The sequence below is a fragment of the Anoplophora glabripennis genome, unplaced genomic scaffold (genome assembly GCF_000390285.2).
Source record: "Anoplophora glabripennis isolate ALB-LARVAE unplaced genomic scaffold, Agla_2.0 scaffold945, whole genome shotgun sequence".
NCBI classification, from domain to species: Eukaryota; Metazoa; Arthropoda; class Insecta; order Coleoptera; family Cerambycidae; genus Anoplophora; species Anoplophora glabripennis.
Window position 1 is genome coordinate 98,128 of NW_019417031.1, and position 24,250 is coordinate 122,377.

Sequence of the window (24,250 nt, forward strand, 5' to 3'; positions counted from 1 at the left end):
AGCTTAGGGGTCTAGCTATCCCCCTCCGTAAATATTGTTGCTTTATCTTTCTTAGTATAGAATAGATATGGTTTGAAGCTAGTCACTGTTTCTCTCCATTTTTTTGAAAAAAATTAAATATCTCGAAAGCGGTTAATTTTAGGAATAGGGAAACTTCATAAAAGTCCACATAAGATAACACATAGAATCCAAAAAGTTGATGGCGACTTCCGGTATAACCGGAAGTGAAACGTGGACGCCATTATTTTAGTTGAGAAGGGCATGCCCGAAAACCCGGTATCCCAAATTTTCAAAATTCAAATCGAAGTAGTCTCTGAAATAATTCTAATGGGCCGTCACCGTGAGACACCCTGTATACCTAAAGGCCGCTACATAAAAAAAAATTGTTCGGATATTGCGCCTCAGAGAAGTTCGTGATATTTTTTTCTTAATAAAATATTTCAGATCTGTTTAGTAAGTTTATTTAATTTATTTAATTTAATTTATTGAATTTAATTTTTGTATCTACAGGAAACCCAAATGATACAATCGAAATAATAACAGTTGTTCGAAAAAATATTTACAATAAACAATAACAATAACTTAACAAATAAGTGAATATAAAAAATAAGTTGTACTACAAGACAATATCATTTACAAGTAATAAATTGAGTTCTTTTATGAACTTAGCAGGTTGACACCACTATGCCTCAAGGATATCAAAATCCTGTGGCACCGCCTTACTAATTTCATTAATGGGAGATATAATCCAACATTAGTGCGAGATCTAAACGGAGAAATTCATTTGACCTGATAGTGTGATTTGGCACTCTTATATTAAATAATGATAATATTTCACTACAATTCTGTTATGAAAAAGCTTATGAGCAGATTTTAAATAAGAACAGTGTCTTCTACATTTTAGAGATTGAATCCTAAGTAGATGTAATCTTTCACTATACTCATAATCGTCTTTATAATATTCAGTTCAAAGAGCACAAAATTACATAATTTTTTTTGAATACGCTCCAAATGGTCTACGTGATTGGCAAAATGTGGGTTCCAAATAAAACAACAATATCCCAAAGTTGAACGCACCAGAGAGTTACATAAAAGAAATAATATAATAGTAGAATAGCACAAATATGAACTGATTTCATTGTGGTTTTGACTTTTTCCATTTTGGAGGGTCAGTAAATATTGTGCAGAACGCTGTTTTGGTGACCCAAACCGCATGCAACTTTATTAGTTTGGGTTTTTTGGAACTTTCACGGAAACGTTTGAACTTTTGCAACAAGCTTACGGAGATGATACTCTGGGTCGTACGCAATGTTACGAAAGGCTTTCACGATTTAAAAATAGTCGTCAGTCAATTGAAGATGATCCTCTACCAGGAACGCCTTCGACTTCAACTGATGATTCCAACGTTCGGAGAGTCAAAGATCTGGTGCGTGCAAATCGCCGATTGATTGTCAGAGAATTTGCAGAAGAGGTTAGTATCTCAGTTGGGTCATGCCATGAAATTTTGACTGAAAAATTGAACATGCATCGAGTGGCAGCAAAATTTGTTCCTCGTTTGATCATCGAACAACAGAAAGAAAATTGTGTGGGCATTTGTCAGCAACTCTTTGAACAATCCAATCACGATTCATTCAAAGGATCATAAGGGGAGACGACATTGAGACAAAAGTTCAATCATCACAATGGATTGACAAATGATCTTCAGGCTCTACAAAAGCACGTCAGTCTCGATCCAATTTCAAAGTAATGCTCACTGTTTTTTTTTTCGACTTTAATGGAATTGTGCATTTTGAATTCTTTCCTCAAAGTGAAACAGTGAACCGTGTGTACTATCAAGGCGTTTTACAACGGTTACGTTAACAAATCTACAAAAAGAGACCAGAGTTTGTGGCTAGACCGTGGTTGATCATGACAATGCGTCCGCACACTCGGCTTTGTCAATTCGTTTTGTGCCAAAAATCAGATTACTATTCTCCCTCATCCTCATTACTCGACAGACTTGGCTCCTTGCGATTTTTTTTATTTCTGAATTACTGAAAGGATAACTCGGTTTGGCAATCTCGGTCAAACCAAATTATCTTTATTTCTTGCTAAATGCCAAACGGTAGTTAATTTAGTTAGTGGTCTTTTCGCCAAAAACTTTGTAAATATCAAAGTAATTTAAAAAAATGAGATTATTCCAAAAAGCGACAAATATACAAGGTGTTCTATTAAAAAAAAAATCTGGTTTGTCTCGAAAATTCAGTATCCAATAAATTGTTTTTTATACTCTTATATTTTTTTGAGGTCGTAAGAAAATTTCCTATATCCTTTACAATTTTCTTTCTGGATGAGAGGTTAAAAAAGATAAGGGACTTATAATGTTATATGAATATCCAAAAACACTGTAGAAACAATTCAGTTGGCGTTGGGATTTGAGAATTATCAGAATCCGTCATTATGTACCTTGTGCTTGCCTATATCTGGAGATGTTAAATGTAAAAATCCTACAAATTGCTCTGATGCAGCAGATTTTGTTTTGTAAATAGAATATATCTGGTATATTTCTGCATATTTATGTAAAGATTTGATGGCTGTATCTATAAAATTAAGGGAGGTACGGCCAAACGATCAAGCCATATTGATTACTTTACATCACCGTAATCAGAAGACTTCTATCCAAGTATGCTAGAAGATAAATGGTGTTCCAGTAAAAAAAAAACATATTTATTTCAACACTTTTGCGATGTTGGTTTGTTTCGTTTTATAGAAAATTTTGGCGTTTCATCCATATAATTTTTGAATATGAGAGGTATTGATATGGCACGATCATTTGGCTATATTTATTTTACTAATAAACCCATTAAATCCTATATCCCTGTAAGTGTGGGTGTAAGATATAGAAAAGTACGCGGTCAGGATATTCACTTAATAGCCTTTTTGTCTTTTGATAGGGATAGAAGTATAGAAAAAATATGGTAAAAACTCAAAGTTTTAAACAATTTCTCTTGTAATTTCTCTGACCCTGTACAATGTAAAACATCATATTTATACCACAGACAATATAGCGTATCGCCACAGACTGCTTCTTAAATGCTGGAAATTGTCAATCCGAAACGGATGCAGGCTTTTGTTAGCCGGCTTCCATCAACGAAAGTTAGCGTGGTAACTCTTCTACTTGGTAATAGGCGGCAGTTCCAGCGGTGGCTTTGTTGCCAAATAATAACTGCTAAATAAATTTAATGCTTTCAATTATGTAATTAAAGAGATATGGATATTATCTGCTGTTTGCAAATCACATTTGCCTTAAATGCTAAATAAAATAAATCAAGTTAGAATTAAAACTATGAATTTACCTAATTAATTATTTATTTTATATCACCTTGGAATAGGAAAATTCAAAAACTCGAAATTAATGTTTTTAGATTTGTGCGTCGACTTCCAATATGGTACGATATTAACACCTATGTTTAAAAAAATTGCATTATACAGGTTGTGTATTCTTGCTTAGATTGGTACTACTCTCTTATTGTTGATTTCATTAGAGAGGTAAAATAATTATTGACACAAGTGTTGCATATCATGGATGCCATTGGTAGTGCTCATATTTGTGACACAAGGTGTTCAAAAAAATTAACACAATTTATTTTATCGTTGTTTGTTATTTTCATAAGGATGAATTTTAAATTTTTTTAATGATTTTTTTATTTTTATATATTTTATGTCAGCAAATTTTGATGTCAAATGAAATAAAAGAAAAGTCGTACATTTGTATTTAAAGTTTCTTTCTATCTTTAATTAGTAAACCTATAAGTGGATGTAAAAATACAAAAAAAAAACCTGTACCTACATTCCGCGACGTACTAATAACCCACCTTGTATATTAAATAAATTTATCGTCATCATCAAATATTAAAAAAATTATATTACAAGCTGTTTAAAACATCATTACGAATTTTGTTTATTTGGAAATATATTTTCTGCAGTATTTCAATACCAAAAAATAAAAATAGTAGGTAGCTAATAAAATTAACGAAATTATGATTAAATAACTTAATTGTAACACCGCTGCAGAATATCATATGAAACTATATACATAGATATTCGTTGATTCTTTAAAAACATTTTTATCAGTACCTACATCATACATTTAAGTAAATACAGTAACGCAAAAAAACAGATATTGATAAAAAAAGTGTACAAAATAAATCCGTAAGAACGCCTGGCAACATTACCAAAGTCTTGTTTATATGTTGCGAGGATACGCGTAGGTATGCGGGCCGCTACATTTGATTCTTCCTAAAATTCTGCCGGTGGTGTACTCTACCGGCAATTCGGAAATTTAAAACTGCTGGCCTATTCCAGTAGCGGTCTGTGGCGATAGCTATTTTGTCTGTGTTTATACAATATCCAATCGCTTCTTTAATGAATTTTTTTGAGTTCATAAAATACTACAAGTTGTAATCTTTACCATTTTCTTCTAGTTAATTCTTGATTGTTATGTGAATATCTCTGGACATAATATACTGCTCTTTCAATCTCTATGTTCATTTTCAATCGATTTAAGTTACCAATAATGGGCAAAAGAATGTACTACCAATAAAGTAGAACCGTCTTTACGTATAAAGTTCAGGACCAGGCACCCCTTTTAGAGACAGGATTTAGACTTAGAATAACAGTCAATGTATCAATGTATTAACAATTAACTATTATTGATTAATTACCTATTATCTGTTTCTATTTTTTTGTAAATAAAATTGTAGATATTACATTTGTGCCTACACTTTTAACCTAGGTACCTAAATCATATTGTTAAGACAACTTCTTCAGTTTTAAACAATGACCTGTAAAAAAACTAAACACGTCTTTCCTAGTCACGATCGATATCGACTAGTAGAAATACAAGTGTTATGTGTGTGTGAGTGTGTGTGTGTGTGTGTGTATGGAGGACAGTGAACTAATTGAGGAATGCATCATTTATTTCCGCGAGCTTATGAAAGAACCACCACCTGGTTGAAGAATGTTTTTAAAAAGTCTTTAGAAGCAGAGCATTCATCGTAATCTACCCTGAAGTTGATAAAATTTTAAATATACTTATTTGCACAGTACTACAACTGAGAAACAAATGAAAATGCTTATTTTCTGTTTTAAAGTGAATGGTATTAGTGAAAGTTCAGTGCTAAAGAAAAGAATTAACCTCTTCGAACATTTTGGGATTTATTTTGACAAAAATAATTGCTAACGCATAGAATTAGACGAGAGTGGACAGTGTTTCAGTATAATTTGTGTAAGTACTTACAAACTACCCATATCATGTTCATAATTGCTATATACTTATTAAAATAAACAGTTTCCTTCGATTTTGTTAACTGGAAAGACAACTTATCCTAGCACATTGCATGGATATCTTCTGTCTGAAATTGGTACTTTTAACTAAAACTGTAATTGATTTTAGATCAAAGATTTGACATAGTTAAGACACAAAAAGTGAGATATTTGACATGAAATGGAACAGTTTCAAGATCATTGAAAAACTTCAATATTTCAACAAAACGGTCTAACGATTAAGACAAAACATCTAGAATACGATGCATAATATTTTTCTTCCACTTCAGAAGCTGATTCAGTTATTTATGCTATACATCTAAGATTATCTAGAATTAATTATTTATATGACGTTTGCGAAAGATTAAGATTCAGAATTCCCAAGATTTATATCTTAGGTATGTGGTAACACAATACACCGTTCTGTTAATTACGACACAAAAGCGCTAAGGATTAAAATTGACCAGAATTGACATTAATCATTATTAATACCCACCTATCGACCAAATGATATATAACGGGAAACCTATTTTATGTTATTTAATATTCGTATTTGTACTACGTAAATCTATACAATCACTCTATCTTTGATTTCCTTTTTAGAACAAATATTTTAAGTATACGAGGTTTGTTCAGAAAATAACCGAATTTTTTTAATTGCGCGCTAATACATAGTGATATGCGGTTGGCAGCATTGCGTTGCGTATAACCTCTATAACAACATGTTGTTGGATTCTTGATATCTCATTTAGTTTTCGTGATATTGTTATTTGAGTGAAACCTGTTTAACAATAAGTGTTAGTGACGATTTTTGAAATGTAGACTTTCAACTTATGAAACAAGCTCGGAGATGATGCTCTGGGTCGTACGAAATGTTACGAATGGTTTTCACGATTTAAAAGTGGTCGTCAGTCAATTTGAAGATGAACCTCCACCAAAAAGGCCTTCGACTTCAACTGATGACTTCCATTTTCAAAAAGTCAAAGAGCTGGTGCACACAAATCGCCGATTTACTGTTTGAGAAATTGCAGAAGAAGTTAGCATCTCAATTGCGTCATGTAATGAAATTTTGACTGAAAAATTGTACACGTATCGAGGTTCAACAAAATTTGTTCCTCGTTTGTTGACCGAACAACAGAAAGAAAATCGTGTGGACGTTTGCCGGCAACTCTTAGAACAATCCAAAGGAGATTCATCAAAGGATCATTATTACGGGAGAAGCAAGAGGGGTTTATTACGGTTACGACATTGAGACAAAAGTTCAATCATTGCAGACTTTAAAGGGAAAAGTGTGGGAATAAGGGAAAGGAGTACTTTGAAGGAGACAAGGACTAATAATGTATAAAATTAATAATAAAGTTTGGTTATTTTCTGAATAGACCTCGTATATCGGTTAGAGTGTCAAAATTTCCGCGTTGAGTGCTCAGTATTGTAATGTGTTTTATGTACTACATTTATAAAAAATTCGAAAATTCCTTGCCATTGAAATTGATTTTTTGCTTATATCTACCCTCTTATTCATCAGAAAATTCACAATATCTACGCCAGTGGCTTTTTATAACTTTAATTATATTTCTGTGAAACAGAAGAAGCTATTTTTGGTTTATTCAATGCGTTCAATGAATCTTGTTTTAGATTTAGAAAAACTATGTAATAATTGTAATTGTCGAATAAAACGGTTTGAAATATAATTCGGAATGAAACGGTCTAATAATATAATTGTATTCAGTAAATTTTTGCCTTTACTTTAGCTATTTAGTTAAACCGCCAGCGCAACTATTATTTCTACGTCAAACATATTTCGAGATATTTAATTATGTAGAATATATGTTTTTTGTACTTACGTATCCTATAAATTAAATGTTTGGATAATTCAAGAAAATCGTATGTTAAAGAATATTATAATATTTCCTTTACATCTTATTCCATGTTATTACATCAAATTTTATAAACATCCAAGTTGCAAACATTATCCAAAACAATAGGCAACCAGTTATACACACCACATCCATCACATATTATTGTATAACGAGATTGTTCCCCGCTTACGTACATTACTGATAAATAAAAAAGATTTATTCATATTATTATTTTTAATAACAGATAATGAAAAGAGTTTTTTATATTTAGATGCAAACTCGTATACCTATCATTATAAAAAAAATTGTAAAAGAATCCAATGTTATATTATTATTATTTCGACATGTTTATATTTATTTTACTGTCATTTAATGGCACTAATAAATTGAAATATCTACAAATTTTCGAAAAATACCTTGATCTCATTCATTAATTACTTTAACTATTAATTTTTATAATTTAGTCCAGTACAAATTTCCATCATTGTATATGCACAAAGGTAAAGTTATATAGGTAGATACTCCTCCATGTTCAAAGATAAAAGCATATTGAACTGACGAAATAAATTTATTATAGTTTATTTAGGTATTTTACAGGGTGTCCCAGAATAACGTGTACAACGGAAGACCACATATTCGTGGACTTAAAATAGGCAGATTTAGCCTAATTCACCTATATCCGAAATCGCTTTGTTTGGCCGCTAGATGGCCTCAAAGTTCGTGAAAATTGTTTGAATTTTGTAAATAACTCGAATACGTATTATTAGATTTCCATTATTGCACATTTGCTTTCAATCTACACTTTGGTGTTATACATAGTGTTTTTTAAAACTTACAACTCCTACAAAATTGATGTATGGTGATAATATTCGTTCATAACTTTTTCCTGTTTCGGGCAGTAATAACAACTATTTTTTATTTGATAGGTGATACTATTTGGAAGTTTTTGGGCCCCTTGAAGAATTTTGATTAAATGAGCGGTTTGGACACAAAAAAATATTTTCAAATGTCTACATTATCTTGCCACCCATATTACAATATTTAACAGTGCTAATAATAGGCACTGATTTTGTAGACTGACTGTAAGTAATTGTACCTGCCAATTCTTAATGAGTGTTTACTACGATAAAATATACATGTTACTTCGATATGAATACATACACATATACGACGAACTATTTACAACATGCCTAATTCTATTGAGATAATTAGTAAAAACAATCAAGTACAATAAAAAATGCTGGAGACAAAAGTAACAAAGTTGATGTTATTAGATTTGGTACAACAAAAACTGTTCAAAATTACCACCGTTGTTTCTACAACAAAGGTTAATTCGGCGAAGAAAGTTACCCACTAAACATTTTTCAGTTCCTGACATGTTTCAGAAACGTTTCCATTTTTCTTGAAACGTTCCATAAAAAATCCATGCAACGTTCTAGTAACGTTCTAGAAGCCCAAGATGTCCTCCCCAAAATACGTTTCCAATGAAACGTTTCAAAAAATTGGTTTCAGTAACATTCATGTTCCATTTATGCCCTCAATATTTTTGTTTTACGTTTCAGTATATTTTCAGAAATGTTTGAGTAACATAATAATTTTATTACCATATTGTTCTCATAATGCTCTCAACTTTAGATCATTTTCATTTCAAAAGCGTTTTTGAAATAGTATAAATAGTGTGAGTATTTTTTTAAATATCTCTAATACTCCTTTGTGATATTTTTATTTGTATTGTGAATGACTTAATTCGAACTAAAAAAAGTTACATTGTATATTAAAAAAAATAAATATGCTCTTCTAGTTTGGGGATGCGGCAACTTTTACTAAGAATTTCTTTCTTTTTGAGAAGCCACTGAAAAAAGTTTCTAATATGGATTACGAATTTTGCCATTCATCGTACAAATAAAAATATCACAAAACAATATCAGAAGCATTAAAAAAAAGCTACACATTTTATATTGTTCAAATACGCTTCTGAAATGGAAATTTTCTAATGTTGAGACCATCATGAATATGGTAACAATGACGAACTGATAATTAGAAAAAGTTAGTTATGATTATGAATGTTGAAATGGTAGGTACATGAAAAACAAATAACATTACTGAAAAATAATATAAAGTTATAATTTCTTCTACGCATGGTCAATATTACATATATCCTTTTAATAATAATAAATTATACAGCAGAAATAAGGATACAAAATGATATCTTGACAAAGTAAATATCTGTAGGTATACCTAAACTCTTTTATTTAAGCATGCCTATACACATAAACAAATATAAACATTTGTACAAAATATAAAATAAATGACGTCTATTTCACTTGATTCATCCATATTTCAAATAGTTCTCACTGACTAAGTAGTTGCTCTTCAAATTATATCGAAACGTATAGTTGTTGTTCCATTTTCTTAGTTCTTGTCCCTTGTCCTCTTGTCTGTAATAGGTAGTGGGTATAACTATATTTAGGTAGATGTGACGCAAAATTGGAAATCTCTACACACATATCGTTTTAAACATTTTGCATCAATATTCATTATTTTATATGCACCTTACAATAACCACAACTGCACACACTACAAATTATCACATAAAATAGCGTCAAAGTAAAGATGAATAACAACGAAACCAAGCAAACTGACAAACCGCAAACCTAACCTAACATAATACGAATTGAAACGACACACGGGAAACAAATAAACTCGGGCTGTTACGCGCAGTCTACGCAAGTCACGAACATACATTTTTTCTAGACTTGTGTTATAAATATGCTACCACATTTTTTTTTCTAATTATGTCTTTATATAACAAAGGCAAATGAACTAACGCTTGAGAAGGATTGGGGATTGAGAGCAAAATTTAACTAATGCCGAATGTTCCATAAGATAAGCAAAAATAGCAAAGGGTTGTTCGTCTGTTATGTTTCCGAGATCGAAAGGGAATGTTTCGAGTAATGTTTCAAACTCTCTTCAATTGTAACGTTTCGGCTATGTTTCACTAAATAAGTTTTCAAGTGCTACATTTCTGTAATGAAACAGAAACGTTTCTAGTTAATGTTTCAAATGTTTAGTAAAACATCTCATTTGCAACGTTTCATTTACGTTTCGTGTTTAGTGGGATAAAGGACACCATTTGCACTTTTTGAGGCCAATTTTTTAAAACATTTAGGGCAATTTGGATATGTCTCCCACAACTCTTCTTCACTGTTAGATGTGGAAGTATACACACACACTGTTGTTTTCAAAGTACCCCAAAGATAATAGTCGCAAGGTGTTTTAAGTCTTGTGAACGAACAGGCCAGTTAACAGTAACATTATCCCTTCTACCGATCCATCGACGAGGGAATCTTTGGTTCAGATGCTGCCGGACATTGACAGTGAAATGTGGTGAAGCTCCATCATGTATAAACCACATGTTAGATCTGAGCAATAACGGCACACCTTAAAATAACTGTAAAGTGTTTAACAAAAATTCTAAACAAAATTCGTCATTGATGCGAGTCTATTGAGTAGAATAACAGGGTCAATAATAATGCTATCAATGCGGTGTATTTGATTGTTTTTTCTAATTTTTTGAATAAAATTAGGCATGTTGTAAATAATTCTAATTATGTGTGTGTATCCATATCAAAAAATGAAGTAACAGGTCTCACTAAGAATTGTCAAGTACAATGAGTTAAAGATCAGATTGAAATTACAGTCAACCTACAAAATCAGTGCCTACTAACAGTTTTTTAATCATTATAATATGAGTGGCACGATAATGTAGATATTTAAAAAATATTTTTTTGTACCCAAACCGTTCATTTAATCAAAATTCTACAAGGGACCCAAAAACTTCCAAATCGTATCACCTATCAGATAAAAAATAGTTGTCATTATTGCCCGAAAGAGGAAAAAGTTATGACCAGATATTATCACCATACATCAATTTTGTAGGAGTTGCAGGTTTTAAAAAACGCTCTATATAACACCAAAATGTGTAGATTGAAAGTAAAAGTCCACACCCCAAAAATAATCAAAATCGATTAATACGTATTCGAGTTATTTACAAAATTCAAAAAATTTTCACGAACTGAATTAGTGTAAATCTGCCTATTTTGAGTCCACGAATCTGTGGTCCTCCGTTGTACACGTTATTCTGAGACACCCTGTATATTCACAATACACTGTATATTTATAAGAATAGGTACCGAGAAGTTAATTGTTCCTCTATATAGATCTAATCAATTTATTCGTTTGTCATGTTATGAAATATCATGTAATTTGTTATTTAATTTGAAGCTCAGATTTGATCTTTGATTATATGCTATTTAAATCTATGTTAGAAAGCGCCACCTCTGAACATGGAACGATATGCACACAACTCGTCTAAAAATTTTAGGTCCGCCCAGCGATGCCAAATTTACGGATTTTCTCTAGTTCTGGAGGAAATTGTACCATATTTCCGAAGCTAGAGATATAGGAAATTCCATGATATCTACGAATTTTGTGCTTTTGTGCAAATATCGAATTTCAAACTGTAATATTTTTTTGATAGATGCAGATATGATAAACTAGGTCACCCATTTTGTTTTCTTTTTTTTAGAAAACTGTTCCCTTCTCTAAATTTCGCAGTGTTGCCCCCTCTTTACGAATTTGCGTAGTAAATTGCCTTTATAATATTCACTAGGGAATTTCTGCGTGACATCTACATATTTTCAGATCTACTCATCTGGCATCACTGATTTCGTCATCGCATCTATCGTCTAATTGCGGTAGCGGTAATACGTCACACATCAGTCATTTCGTTTTGCTCTGGGATGAATATCCATTTTTGTGCTGTGTGATATCTGTGTTAGTGGCTCTTGTGCAATACAGAAGATAAAAATCAGCCAATTTTTGAAAAGTTTTACGCGAATAAGATCCATGCGACCTTACAAAATTCGTTTAAAATAATCTTGCATTTAGCTGTCGAAAATTATAAATTTTTGTGTAAGAATTCCAAGAAGAGCAGAAGTGTTGTCTGGTGCATTTTCGAACTGCTTGAAAATGAAGATTTATAAATTTTTAATATTAAATCGAATTATTAGAAGCTCTAAGACTGTTAGTAATATCAAGTTACATATTTGAATCGTGCTCGCAGAAAAGTGAGGTTAGGTTTCATTAATTAATTTTTTTCGCGGAAATTTGACGTGGTTAAAATTTCCTTTGTGACTTATCAGTGTAAAAAGAGTCTACAAAAGACCTCAAGTACTTAAATAGTGTTTCTTCTATTTTTTATTAATGTTTTTTAATCCAAATATTATGTATACTAGTGATTATAATAGATATATTAAAGTGTTTAGTGCTATAAATTTGGACAAAATTAGTGGGATCTGTACCAATAAGATGCACAATGTCGAATCTGCCTTTGTAACATCTAGCATTGGTTATCGAGCAAAAAATGACCCTGGCGACTGACATCGATTGCTAAAAAGTCTATATTATGGATATATGACATTTACTTGATATCATTTCACCCCGGGTTGATTTTATTTTTGAAGTTAAGGTAGGTATATTTAACTTATAATATTTTTATTTGCTTCATTTTGCCTATGGTCGGTGAGAAATTTTAACACAACTTGAAATCGTTCTGTGTGACTTCAAATCATTTAAAAATCAGATTTTGTATTACTAATAGAACTATATACCTCTACGTTATATATCCGGCTTATAATTTTAAAATTATTAAGGTATCAAAAATTTTGTTCATAAATTTAGTAGGTATAACCTTGGGTTACAGCATAAAAAGTAAAACATAATATTAGCACATTATATAACATATTATAAGTAATTTTTGTAAAGGTATGCTGTCAATGGATACACATGTTTAAAATATATTAAAAAAATAATTCTTTCTTGTGTTAAAATATGATAATTACTTAGATTTTTTAAATAATATATGCAAACAAATTAGTTAAAAGCCGAACATTATTAACACCATCTATCCCATTTTAGGTTATATGGAAAAACACTTGAGACACAGAAAAACCTGAAGATTTTTTTAGATGAAGGGCAAAGTGTAGAAAAAGTTATACTTTGCAACCTAGAATTCCAGAGAGCTACGTATTTGTTGTGCTGGACACAAAACCTAAGAAAAAGTACTTCATTCAGTGTTCATTTTGACTGTATGCATTTACTTAAACTTAATTTAACATAAAAGCAAATTATTAATATAAAATAGTGTCATTTTGTTAATCTAATTCTTGAACCTCATAGTGGCATTGTGAATCTGACCAAGTGAGTGTTTTTAAAATTAAGTGTTAGACATGGGGTCCGAAAGTATCTTTTCGAAAATATGCGGAAATGGGTCCCAGAAAGCGGACCTGTCCAAAATTCAGGAACAAAACGAGGGACTTCTCAGAGGTTAGTTTTTTGAATTGTTTAATAAATTTTGTGAGCTAAATCTATCCTTACATATTTCCCCCCTATGATTTCTACGTAACTTATTTCAACGTCCTTAGACTTCCCTGACTGCATGAACTGAAATTTCCTTACAGTTTGTTTTGCAGGCATACCTAGGTAGACTTTATATTTATTTTTCAACCACAATTTAGGGGTAGAACCGAGGGGTTGGCCACTCTTTAAATACGTGTACAGTTTTGTTCTAAATACTTTTAAATACCATTATATACATATAAATACAGTTAAATATATCTAAATATACTTAAAATACTTTTAAATACATTGTAATATTTTCAAATACCATTAAATACACTTAAATACAATTAAATTAAATTAAATACTTGTAAATATGGTTAACTACACTTGGATATGTGTTTATAAGTTTACAATTTGCCCAATATTGCTGAACATTTTTTATTAAGATAAGTACTTTTGCAATATTTTTTAAACTCAATTTTAGGCAAATGTAAACATATACGAGTACATATACCTACAAACGTATAAGTTAATGAATATTCAATATAAATTAATCATTTTTTTAAAAATCAACCTAAATATATTTATTAGATCCTTATTGTAAATCAGTTGTTGCTAAAAAAACTGCTCTATAAATAAAAATTTTTAAATCTTGTGGTGACAGGGAAAAAAATATGTATAAAAATCGAAAAGTACTGTGCAGTATTTTATGAAGAAGACTGGTTTTTAGGACGAATAATTGAAAACCAGAATGGTGTTAAAATAAAGTTTTTTAAAAAAGGATTGGATCAATACAACAAACGAAGACATGCAGGTAGTTCGGGAAAAGTTTATTTTCTATGAGCCCATCAACTTATTAGGAAATTCACCATTTTTTTAAAAAAAGGTTTGACAAAGTAGCAATATTAAAAAAAATATAAGAACCTTAAAAAAAACATTTTAATTATCTATTTATATCTATTTTTACATGCTTTGCTATGTAAGTTGTTCTGCATTACTGTATATCATTATTTGCATTTCCTTAAATGTTCAAAAAGCCAGTTTTTAAACAGAAACAGAAAGTAGGTTCAAAATTCTCTAAAAATTTTAATTACTAGGGTTTTAAGTGATTAATGTGGTTAAGAAAAATCATAAAATAATTTCTGAAACATCAGCAGGTCATTGTAATAAATTCTACAATAATTACATTCTAAGCATTTATTTTTAAAATTTCGTAGTCCTAAATATTGTACCTTCATATGAAAATAATTTCAGATAATTAGGTAAAAAATCACGACTTTTAGCAAATTACTAGAGCTAGATGCTATTAAATATACTTTATTACACTTAAATGCTTGAAATACTGTTATTTATACAGAAATACATTAAAATCTTTATAATTAGATTTAATAGTATATTATTTAATGAGCGGTAATGCAGGTCATAACTCACGCAGATGAAGTTTGCAGCACGAGCCGCAGGCGAGTGCTGTAATTCGTCAAGTGAGTTATGACCATTACCGCAAGTTGAATACTATACTTTATCTACGACTACATTTTCTGTAAACGAGTTAACGTTTTTATTGCTACACCAATCTTGAAAATTTTTATATACACCTTTATACTTGTTTTTTGATTTTTCTGGTAATAAATTCTGTATTGCATTATTAACTACTTCTCTTATTTCTGGAGGTGTACATAATAACTCTTCTTCGCTATCTACATTCATCTTTTTTAGGACTATTACTAGAAATTGATTTGAAAACGTCAAAATTATTTTGTTAAAATATCAAATGACATTAGTCTCCTCAATGATAATAATTGACAGTTCCGCCTACTGAGAGGTGTTGGCAATTTAATAATTTTAAAATCTTTTAATTATTCATTCCTTTCCACTTGTTAAAAATTCTTTCCATTTTACACCAATGGAACGTATTTATCGGCTTAAAAATTTCCAAGAATTTACTGCGTACACTATTTACATACCGAATTATCATTGTAGAAGCCCAGCGTGAGTTATAATAACTCACTATAAAAACTCACGCTACTTGTTTATTGATACTATTAATTGCTCAAAAGCAGTTGAATAATTAATATATAAATTAATAGGAGTAGATAAATACAATTAAATCCCTGAAGGGTATTTACAATTACCTTTAAATACGTTTAAATACCATAAATACTTTAAATATCCAAGTATTTATAAATACGTGTACAACTTTTGTGAAGTGGCATACCCCTCGGGTAGAACGCTCGTTAAATGGATATACCTAATTAAAGAATATATAAAAATTTTGAAAATACATATAAATCAGTTTGAAATCTATTGAGATAGCTTTGAACCTTTTAAATATATATTTAGATGCTGGGAAAATATAATGAAGTCACCATAATGATAGATTAAAGTTTATTTTTTCAGTTTCATTTTATCCTAAGTTGATTTATTAGAAAAACTATAAATTTATAATGTTGGTTTTCTTTAATAAATAATTTGTTATATATATCCACTGAAATTATTTGCAGCATTTTTATTGTGATCTAATCATTTTGATGTTTTCTCACTTCTGAAAAATGAAACAATGAAAAAATTGTCAAATTCTTATCAAACCAAACATATTTTTGTTGTTTAAGAGATAAGCAGCTTTGTTTTCATATTTAACTTTGTTGCTTCTTTTTATGTTACTTTGTCTTATTAGATGAAACTTATTTCCTTTCATTTTTCTTTATATATTTAATATTAACAAAGTAGTTTAATTTACATTTGTTTGTAGTATGAAAAACCCCTATTTTAATGTACCTACTTGCATATAAATTTTTAATTAATTCTACATTTGGTATCTTGAAAAAAATATTAAAATAATTTTATCGTAACTCATACTCCACTTATGCGTGTTGCTTGAATTAGTTTAAGATTTACTACTACAAACAAGGCTTATATCATGTGTCTTAAAAAAGATGGTTTTGTGGACAATGTCAGTATGAACTATTTTTTACTCGATTTTTTATCTTTAAAATGAAGTAAATAAATAAATACAACTACATGTGCAACTCGGTGTACAATATTTAAAAATGAATTAATTTTATAACATTTAACAATTTTTTTTCTTAAAACCTTTGCAGGTTTTACTAAGAACTTAGCTTTTTATGATAGACACCTATGTATACAGGGTGTAACTAAATAAGTGTAAAACATTTAAGGGGGTGATTCCTCATCGAAAAAAAGATAGGATCTTTCATATAAAGAAACTTCATTGGAGCATCCCTTGTTAAGATACAGCCCCTTAAAGGGGGTACATAAAATTTGTTTAACAATTTTTTTCACAAGCACTAAACAAGTTACAATATTGAAATTAACCTGACATTTTCTACTACCAAAAAGACACTTAGCCAGTAATTTATTTGGTTTACCCCATGGTTGTAAGGGGTGGAAAACGCAACCCCTAAAATTTATTTCCAACGTAACTTTTTGTCTTATTATTTTTTTACCATTTAAAAATTTATTTCCGATAGCCTGTTTCATTCTAAAAAAAAATGTCTCTTGAATTTTTTGCCCAAATTAAACCAGTTCGCAGTAAAAAATTATTTTACGAACAACTACAGAGATACATCGTCATAAATGCGGACTGGATTTACTGTTATTTTGTAGTTACTACCTGCATTAAATGATTAAAGGGGAATAATCAAAACTAATTTAATAATAACAAAACATACAACATGTAGAAATCATAGTAAATGTTCAATATGTCTACCTTCAGACATTACGCATGCGTCTAGACGTCGGCGCATTGAGCCACGTATTCGCTCAAATATTCCTGGAGTCTCTCTAATTACCCTGCACGCATCGATAATGCGGTTTCTTAAGTCCTCTACATCGCGAACAGGAGTACGATAAACCAAATGCTGCAAATGGCCCCAAGTAGACAAATCCAGAGGATTGAGATCCGGGGATCGAGCGGGCCAATTCTGTGGTCCTCCTCGACCTATCCACTGATTTGCATATGTTTCAGTTAAATGCTGACGTGCTACTTGACTAAAATGGGCGGGAGCCCCATCATGCATAAAAACCATATCCCTTCTGACGCCCAAAGGAACTTCCTCCAGCAGTACGGGGGGATGCACTTTTCTTAAAAATTGAACGTATGCCTCACCATTTAATCGAGGAGGTAGAAAATGAGGCCCAATTAAATAATCCCCAATAACTCCGACCCACACCTTAAGAGAAAACTGTTCTTGATGGTTAGTTTCGACAATAGCGTGATGGTTTTCATCAGCCCATATGTGGTAATTATGAAAATTAATAATCTTGTCCCGAGAAAAACTACATTCGTCTGTGAATTCGATCGTCTTCAGAAAGTCACGATTTCTTCTAATCATTTCCAGCATCCAATTGCAAAATTCAAGACGGTTCGGAAAGTCTCGCGGTAACAGTGCCTGTACTCGTTGCAGATGGTAAGGGTATAAGAGATGTTCCTTTAAAATTCGAAATACCGTCATATGATCAACATTTAGCTGGAAAGCAATCTTTCTAGTACTGGTAGTAGGTTGTTCTTCTATCAAATTAAGTACTGCTGCCTCAAGCTGTGGTGTTCTTACTTCTCGATGGCGACCACAATCCTGCGTTCTTTTGTTGAATGAACCATATTCACGTAATCGTTGATGAAGTCAGACAAATATTCTATGTGAAGGATGCTGCCGTTGAGGATACATTTCAGCATATCTTGTAGAAGCTTCTAACCCATTCCCCTGCGACAGACCGTAAACGTAATGCATATCAGCCATTTCCTCATTTGTGTATGCCATTTTAATAACAAGTGAATTATTAAAGTAACAAATTAAGAACAGAACAATACACAATTAGTATTACTTCAATTTCAAAAATTTACAAACTGACAGCTTGATTCCAATTTAATTGTCAGTATCGCTAATGGCGGCCTACTAGATAAATTAGTTTCGTATTTTCGTTTTATGGCGATATGTATCTTGTTCGTAAAATAATTTTTTGCTGCGAACTGGTTTAATTTGGGCAAAAAATTCAAGAGACATTTTTTTTTAGAATGAAACAGGCTATCGGAAATAAATTTTTAAATGGTAAAAAAATAATAAGACAAAAAATTACGTTGGAAATAAATTTTAGGGGTTGCGTTTTCCACCCCTTACAACCATGGGGTAAACCAAATAAATTACTGGCTAAGTGTCTTTTTGGTAGTAGAAAATGTCAGGTTAATTTCAATATTGTAACTTGTTTAGTGCTTGTGAAAAAAATTGTTAAACAAATTTTATGTACCCCCTTTAAGGGGCTGTATCTTAACAAGGGATGCTCCAATGAAGTTTCTTTATATGAAAGATCCTATCTTTTTTTCGATGAGGAATCACCCCCTTAAATGTTTTACACTTATTTAGTTACACCCTGTATACATAGGTGTCTATCATAAAAAGCTAAGTTCTTAGTATGTAGTCTTAAATACAGACAAATACAGCTTTAAAGACATACATTCTAGTACAAGCAGTCCTCTTATTTACGACATGTTCGGTTCTCAAAATATATGACATAAATTGAAATGTAAGTCGATACATTTTTTTCCATCCATTTCTATATAAAGTGAAGGAGTTAGATTCTATCAGAAGATTATAATGTAAAAAAAAAACTACTTATTAATATTAAATAATCATAATTTATTTATAAATAAACCATGTATTTGGTACATACTTATTGCACAACTGAAAAAATAGAGAACTATAATAAAAACTAAACCATTGGTTCAAAAAACATATCAGTTCGATTTGTTTTGCTTCGTTTTTTTCTTGTTTTCATACTTTTCTCGATAACACTAACAGGAAGTAATAATTTTGTTATTAACATTAAAACTTCTTTCAAAATTTAGATCACGTTCCTTAAAAATATTATAGCCCATGACGTATCTCGAAACCATTGACATTAGATTGAGGACTGGTGTTAAAATATTGTTCGACTCAACTCGGAACAACGTAACTCGAGAACTGCCTATAATTATTATTATTGCATGTATAAATAGGTAAAAAAATTTTGGTGAATGTTTAATGCCTCACCCACAACTAACTCCCTTAGAAACTCTTAAGAAATAATTAAATAGTATTCACATAGGTACCAGGGTGTTATATGGATAATAATAATACATCAAAGTCGACAGTGTACTTACCGAGCATTATTATCCTATAACACTCATGGTACCTTCAAAGTTTAACTATTGATTTTATAGGCTATGCTATTAGAAAAGTCAAAGTAGGGGCTTGCCCACAAGTTTTGACGTTTGCAGGCCGTCAGGATCCAGAGGGAATAGCGATTGACACCCCGAGATCTGCCAAATTTCGCATTTGTCTTCAATATTTATTACATTTATTACTTTTATTACCGTATTATTACAATTTAAGTTACAAATTTCCTCTTTTTGGGGCAGGCTTACATAGATCTGAGAATGTTGACTACACTGCCCCCTGTTAGTGACCGGCCTAACTTCTAAAACTTTGGACAATGTCAATAATTAGACGAACTTCCTTGTTCTGTACATTTAAAGGTTTAACGTCTTGTATTGATGTTAATAAATGCTATAATAAATTTCAATAAAATGTGTGTACTTCATACTGAAATTTCTTAACATATTTTATAAGAGATTCTATGGCTCCTCAAATTTCTATTCTTTCAATTTGTAAATTGTATTTTGAAGTCGGTAAACATGTTTTTAGCGTTTTCAACAATTACTTGGTGATCCATCACATAGTTTTTTATTATTTTTAAATTTAATAATAAATTGCCCAAAATATTAATTTACTTCTTGCTCAAATTTCAGAGAACGATTTGTAATGCTTCAGAATATTGCGCCAATGTCACATACAAAATTAATGAAGGTTATTATCTAGGTCATAAAAAAATGTAGTTATTTATATTGTTAAGCATAAACAGATACGTACATTTCCATTTCTTGATAAATGTAGTCGTTTAATTTCATTTCTTTTTAGTAGTCATTGACGTTTTGCAGAAATATTACACAATTAACGTACTTTTAAAAGAAATATGTATAAAACAAAAGATTACAATGTGGTACGTAATTTCCTTTTCAATTTCTATTTGAAATATATTTTTTAATAGTGATTTAGAAGAAGAAATTCATTTTAAAGCGCATTTTAAGCGATGTCTTAAAATAGGTATAAATTCAAATTTGGTGCTGATCGGATTTATTGATTAAACTTTTAAATTGCCTGTTCAGCGCCGATATAAAAAAATTTTTTTCTTTAACTGACTCCTAAATTAAAGCAACCAACCATAAAATTAACGGAAGAAGCTCAGATCTTAAAATAAGAAATAATTTTCAACTTCATTAGCATTTGTAACATTTTAATATTTCAGTATTTTACGTTGTGTTATTCCAGGAATAAAATTATTCTTACTAGTGCACCTGCAAGTGAAAAAAAAAGATTGGAATAATATGTATATTAAAATATTTCTATTATAGCAATTCATTTCATAATTCAAAATTTTTCCTGAAATCATACAAAAAAAAATTAGAATGAGTTTAAATATTGCCAAAAATAGATTGTATTGTTATACCCCCCCTTCAAATAAATGTTATCTAATGTGGATATATAATATTGCTAGCTGTCCAAAGTGTTATCTTATTATAACACAGATGATGTATTCTCTCCTATCAATTTAGCAAAAACAATAACTCCAAAATTGTATCAGAGTGAAGATTCTGATTTTATAAATATAACTAATGATATGTTGAATAAGGTCTCGCTGGTTTTTTCATAAAAAGTAATGCTTTATTTAAAAAACTAGTAAAACACATGTCACTGAAAGCATTGCCCATCGCTAGTCACTACCTTTTCTCATTTTTCATCCAGTCACGATACGATGCAAAAAACCTTTCCGTTTCTGCTGTTGAAGCGGCTGTTCACACTTGCAAAGATGCCCTTCGGCATCTCTCGACTTTAACTCGTATGACACTTATAAATCATCCCCAATGCTTTCAAACACGTGGTTTTCATGCAGTTTTAGTAACGCCATCTGTTGGAAAACAGCTAGAACTTATTCATCGCCCCTATAATTGTGATATATTTGTTTGATTTAAACATTTAACAACAATAGAAAAAATAGTATTGAGATGATGTAATGCGCTGATTTTTTTATATATGGCACTTATCTCATAATATTTTTATTTATATCTATTGTTTTGCGCAAAAATGGGATATTTGTAGAAGTTTGTGTATTAGAACTATATTTCTCTCAGCTGTAAAGGAAAATATACAATCAATTGTATGACAATATTTCAGCTTAGGATTTGTCAATAGGGTGAGGTATTCCCTTTGGCGTTCTGCAGCGATTAAATTAAGTATGCTATCAATATACACTTGAGCAATTAGCCCCTACAGTTGACCATTGTTAGCAGTGTTGACTTACAACACAGTAAGATATGACAGAATTTTTAATGCAAATGTAACTACACTTTTATGGAAATGACTCTATACTTTCAGAAAACAGTTCATAGGTATGAATAGTACAGTTAGCTATAAATAAACAGTAAGTTATCAGATATTGATACTTATCATCATGGAAAATTTGCGGAGTATATAGCAAGTTGTTGGCAATATTCCATGTAAAATCTCGTCTGGAACATTTGAATGCCTCAGTGATGACTAAAATGGTTGTTAAAATTTTATGTCGTGCGAATAACTAAACTGTTACAACTTGTGCAATATGTATAGAAAATTAATCATTATCATTGAGTAACTGATTACTGGAAAACCCTGCAATATTTTATATTTGTCAGTTATATTAATTACCTTTTTTCCATGTTTAACAAAATTCTGTAATATGTTTTTAATTTCTAAAAAAAATTTTGATTGTAACATACTTATATCTAGTCTTGTATGTTCATATAATATACAGGGTGTCATCTAACGAATGTTACATACTTCAAGGGTATAATCTAGAACCCAAATGGTGTCGATTTAACTAAACTTGCTTAAATGAAAAATGTCACAAAAAAAAGTTAGTGTTAAAGTTTCTTTTTTTAGTTCTTGTTTTCTCATTAACTCAGAACCCAGTTAACCGATTTGAGCAAAATTTCCCGTTGCTTAGTTGATCCTCATGAAGTATGCAGTGATTATGTTCCTATTAGGGTAAACCATACAGGGCGTTCATTTTACTACAACCCTTTATGAATATTCTTCTGTAACTTTTTGGTACGTTTAAATTTTTACACGCGACTATCAGAAAAAGGTAGATAGTTTTATTCTACACAAAAAATGTATACCTGCCAAAAGTCGAAATTATGCTCGGTTATGAAGATATTGGAGAAAATATTTACTAACACATACCCCATATTTTTTGGAAATAAACATAATAAAAAATAACATAATTAATAACATAATAAACTGAAAGGTGGCAGTAATAAACTGTCTACTAATTTATTATAAATGTTCTGCGTGTTCTCCATTCTTTTTGACACATTTCTTTAAAAGTTTTATTAAACTATTAAGAATAGGAAACGTATTATATATTCATCTAACTTACCGTATGACATCTTTTATTCTATCCCAAAGTTCTTCTCCCGTATTAGGTGTTACAGAGTTGTAAACAATTCCTTTCAAATCACTCCAAAAATAAAATTGTAACGGATTAAAATCAGGACAGCGAGAAGGCCAAGGAAAATCGCTACCTCGATCTGTCCAACTGTTTGGAAATGCTTGATTTAAATGATCTCTCACCAAATGACTGCAATGAGTAGGGGCACCATCGTACATGAACCACATTTGTCATCTAGTATTAAAGGTACTTTTTCGTGAGCCCCATGAAGTTCTTGCCAAAGGAATTCCAAATAATTTTGGCTGTTCAACCTTGCAGGTAGAGCGATAGGCCCCAAAATTAAATTTCCTATAATCCCATACCAGACGTTACCTGAAAATTCCTGTTGGAAGTGATGCTCTTTTATTGCGTGAAAGTTTTTGCAATTAATAACACCTCTATGAATAAAAACAGCTTCATCTGTAAAGGCAATTCCTCTGAGAAAAGTGCGATCCCTGTTATGTAACTTGAGAAATCGTTCGCAAAATGTTAATCTCAGCAGGCGGTCTGGTTTAAGCAAATTTTGGTACAGGATGAAAATGGAAACATTGTAACTACTGCGTGTGGAGTATAGTTGAAACGGTTATGCGGCCAACTCCTGCGACTGCTGTCAACCACGAATACTAATTTCTGGATTTTCTTCTACCTCTTTCTAGAATTTGTTCTTCGTCTTGTACCTTCCATTTCGTGAATTAAAACTAAGGTTTCCGGTGTTTCTCCTAATCTGGCGAATAAAGAAGCAAACAATGTATGAGAAGGCTGTCTGCGATTCGGATAAAGTTCTTGATATGTTCTCTTAGCAACACGTCCACTAAAATCAAGACTAAAATGTTCCTGTACATATACCACTATCATGTCTCATTTCATAATTCGTAAATTCATTGTGACGAGGCATTTTCAGAAACAAACTTTTGCAAAATACAAATTTGTCAGTGATTTATCGACATTGTCATGTTATGGATACGTAGTTATTTCCAAAAAATATGGGGTATGTGTTAATAAATATTTTCTTATATCTTCATACCCGAGTATAATTTCGACTTTTGATAGGTATACATTTTTTGTGTGGAATAAAATTCTATACCTATTTCTGATAGTTGCATGTA

At 30.9% G+C, this 24,250-nt stretch overlaps 1 protein-coding gene across 1 annotated transcript in view; it reads left to right on the forward strand.

Moving 5' to 3' along the window:
- Positions 1-11,930: 11,930 nt before the first annotated feature.
- The window catches only part of LOC108915227 (probable cation-transporting ATPase 13A3), a 34,692-nt gene continuing 22,372 nt past the window's right edge, over positions 11,931-24,250 (forward strand). The window contains exons 1-2 of the mRNA XM_018721202.1: positions 11,931-12,693; positions 13,143-13,550. Of these exons, the coding sequence (XP_018576718.1) occupies positions 13,454-13,550 (97 nt within the window). The 5' untranslated portion in view covers positions 11,931-12,693; positions 13,143-13,453. The remainder of the gene's footprint in view (positions 12,694-13,142; positions 13,551-24,250) is intronic.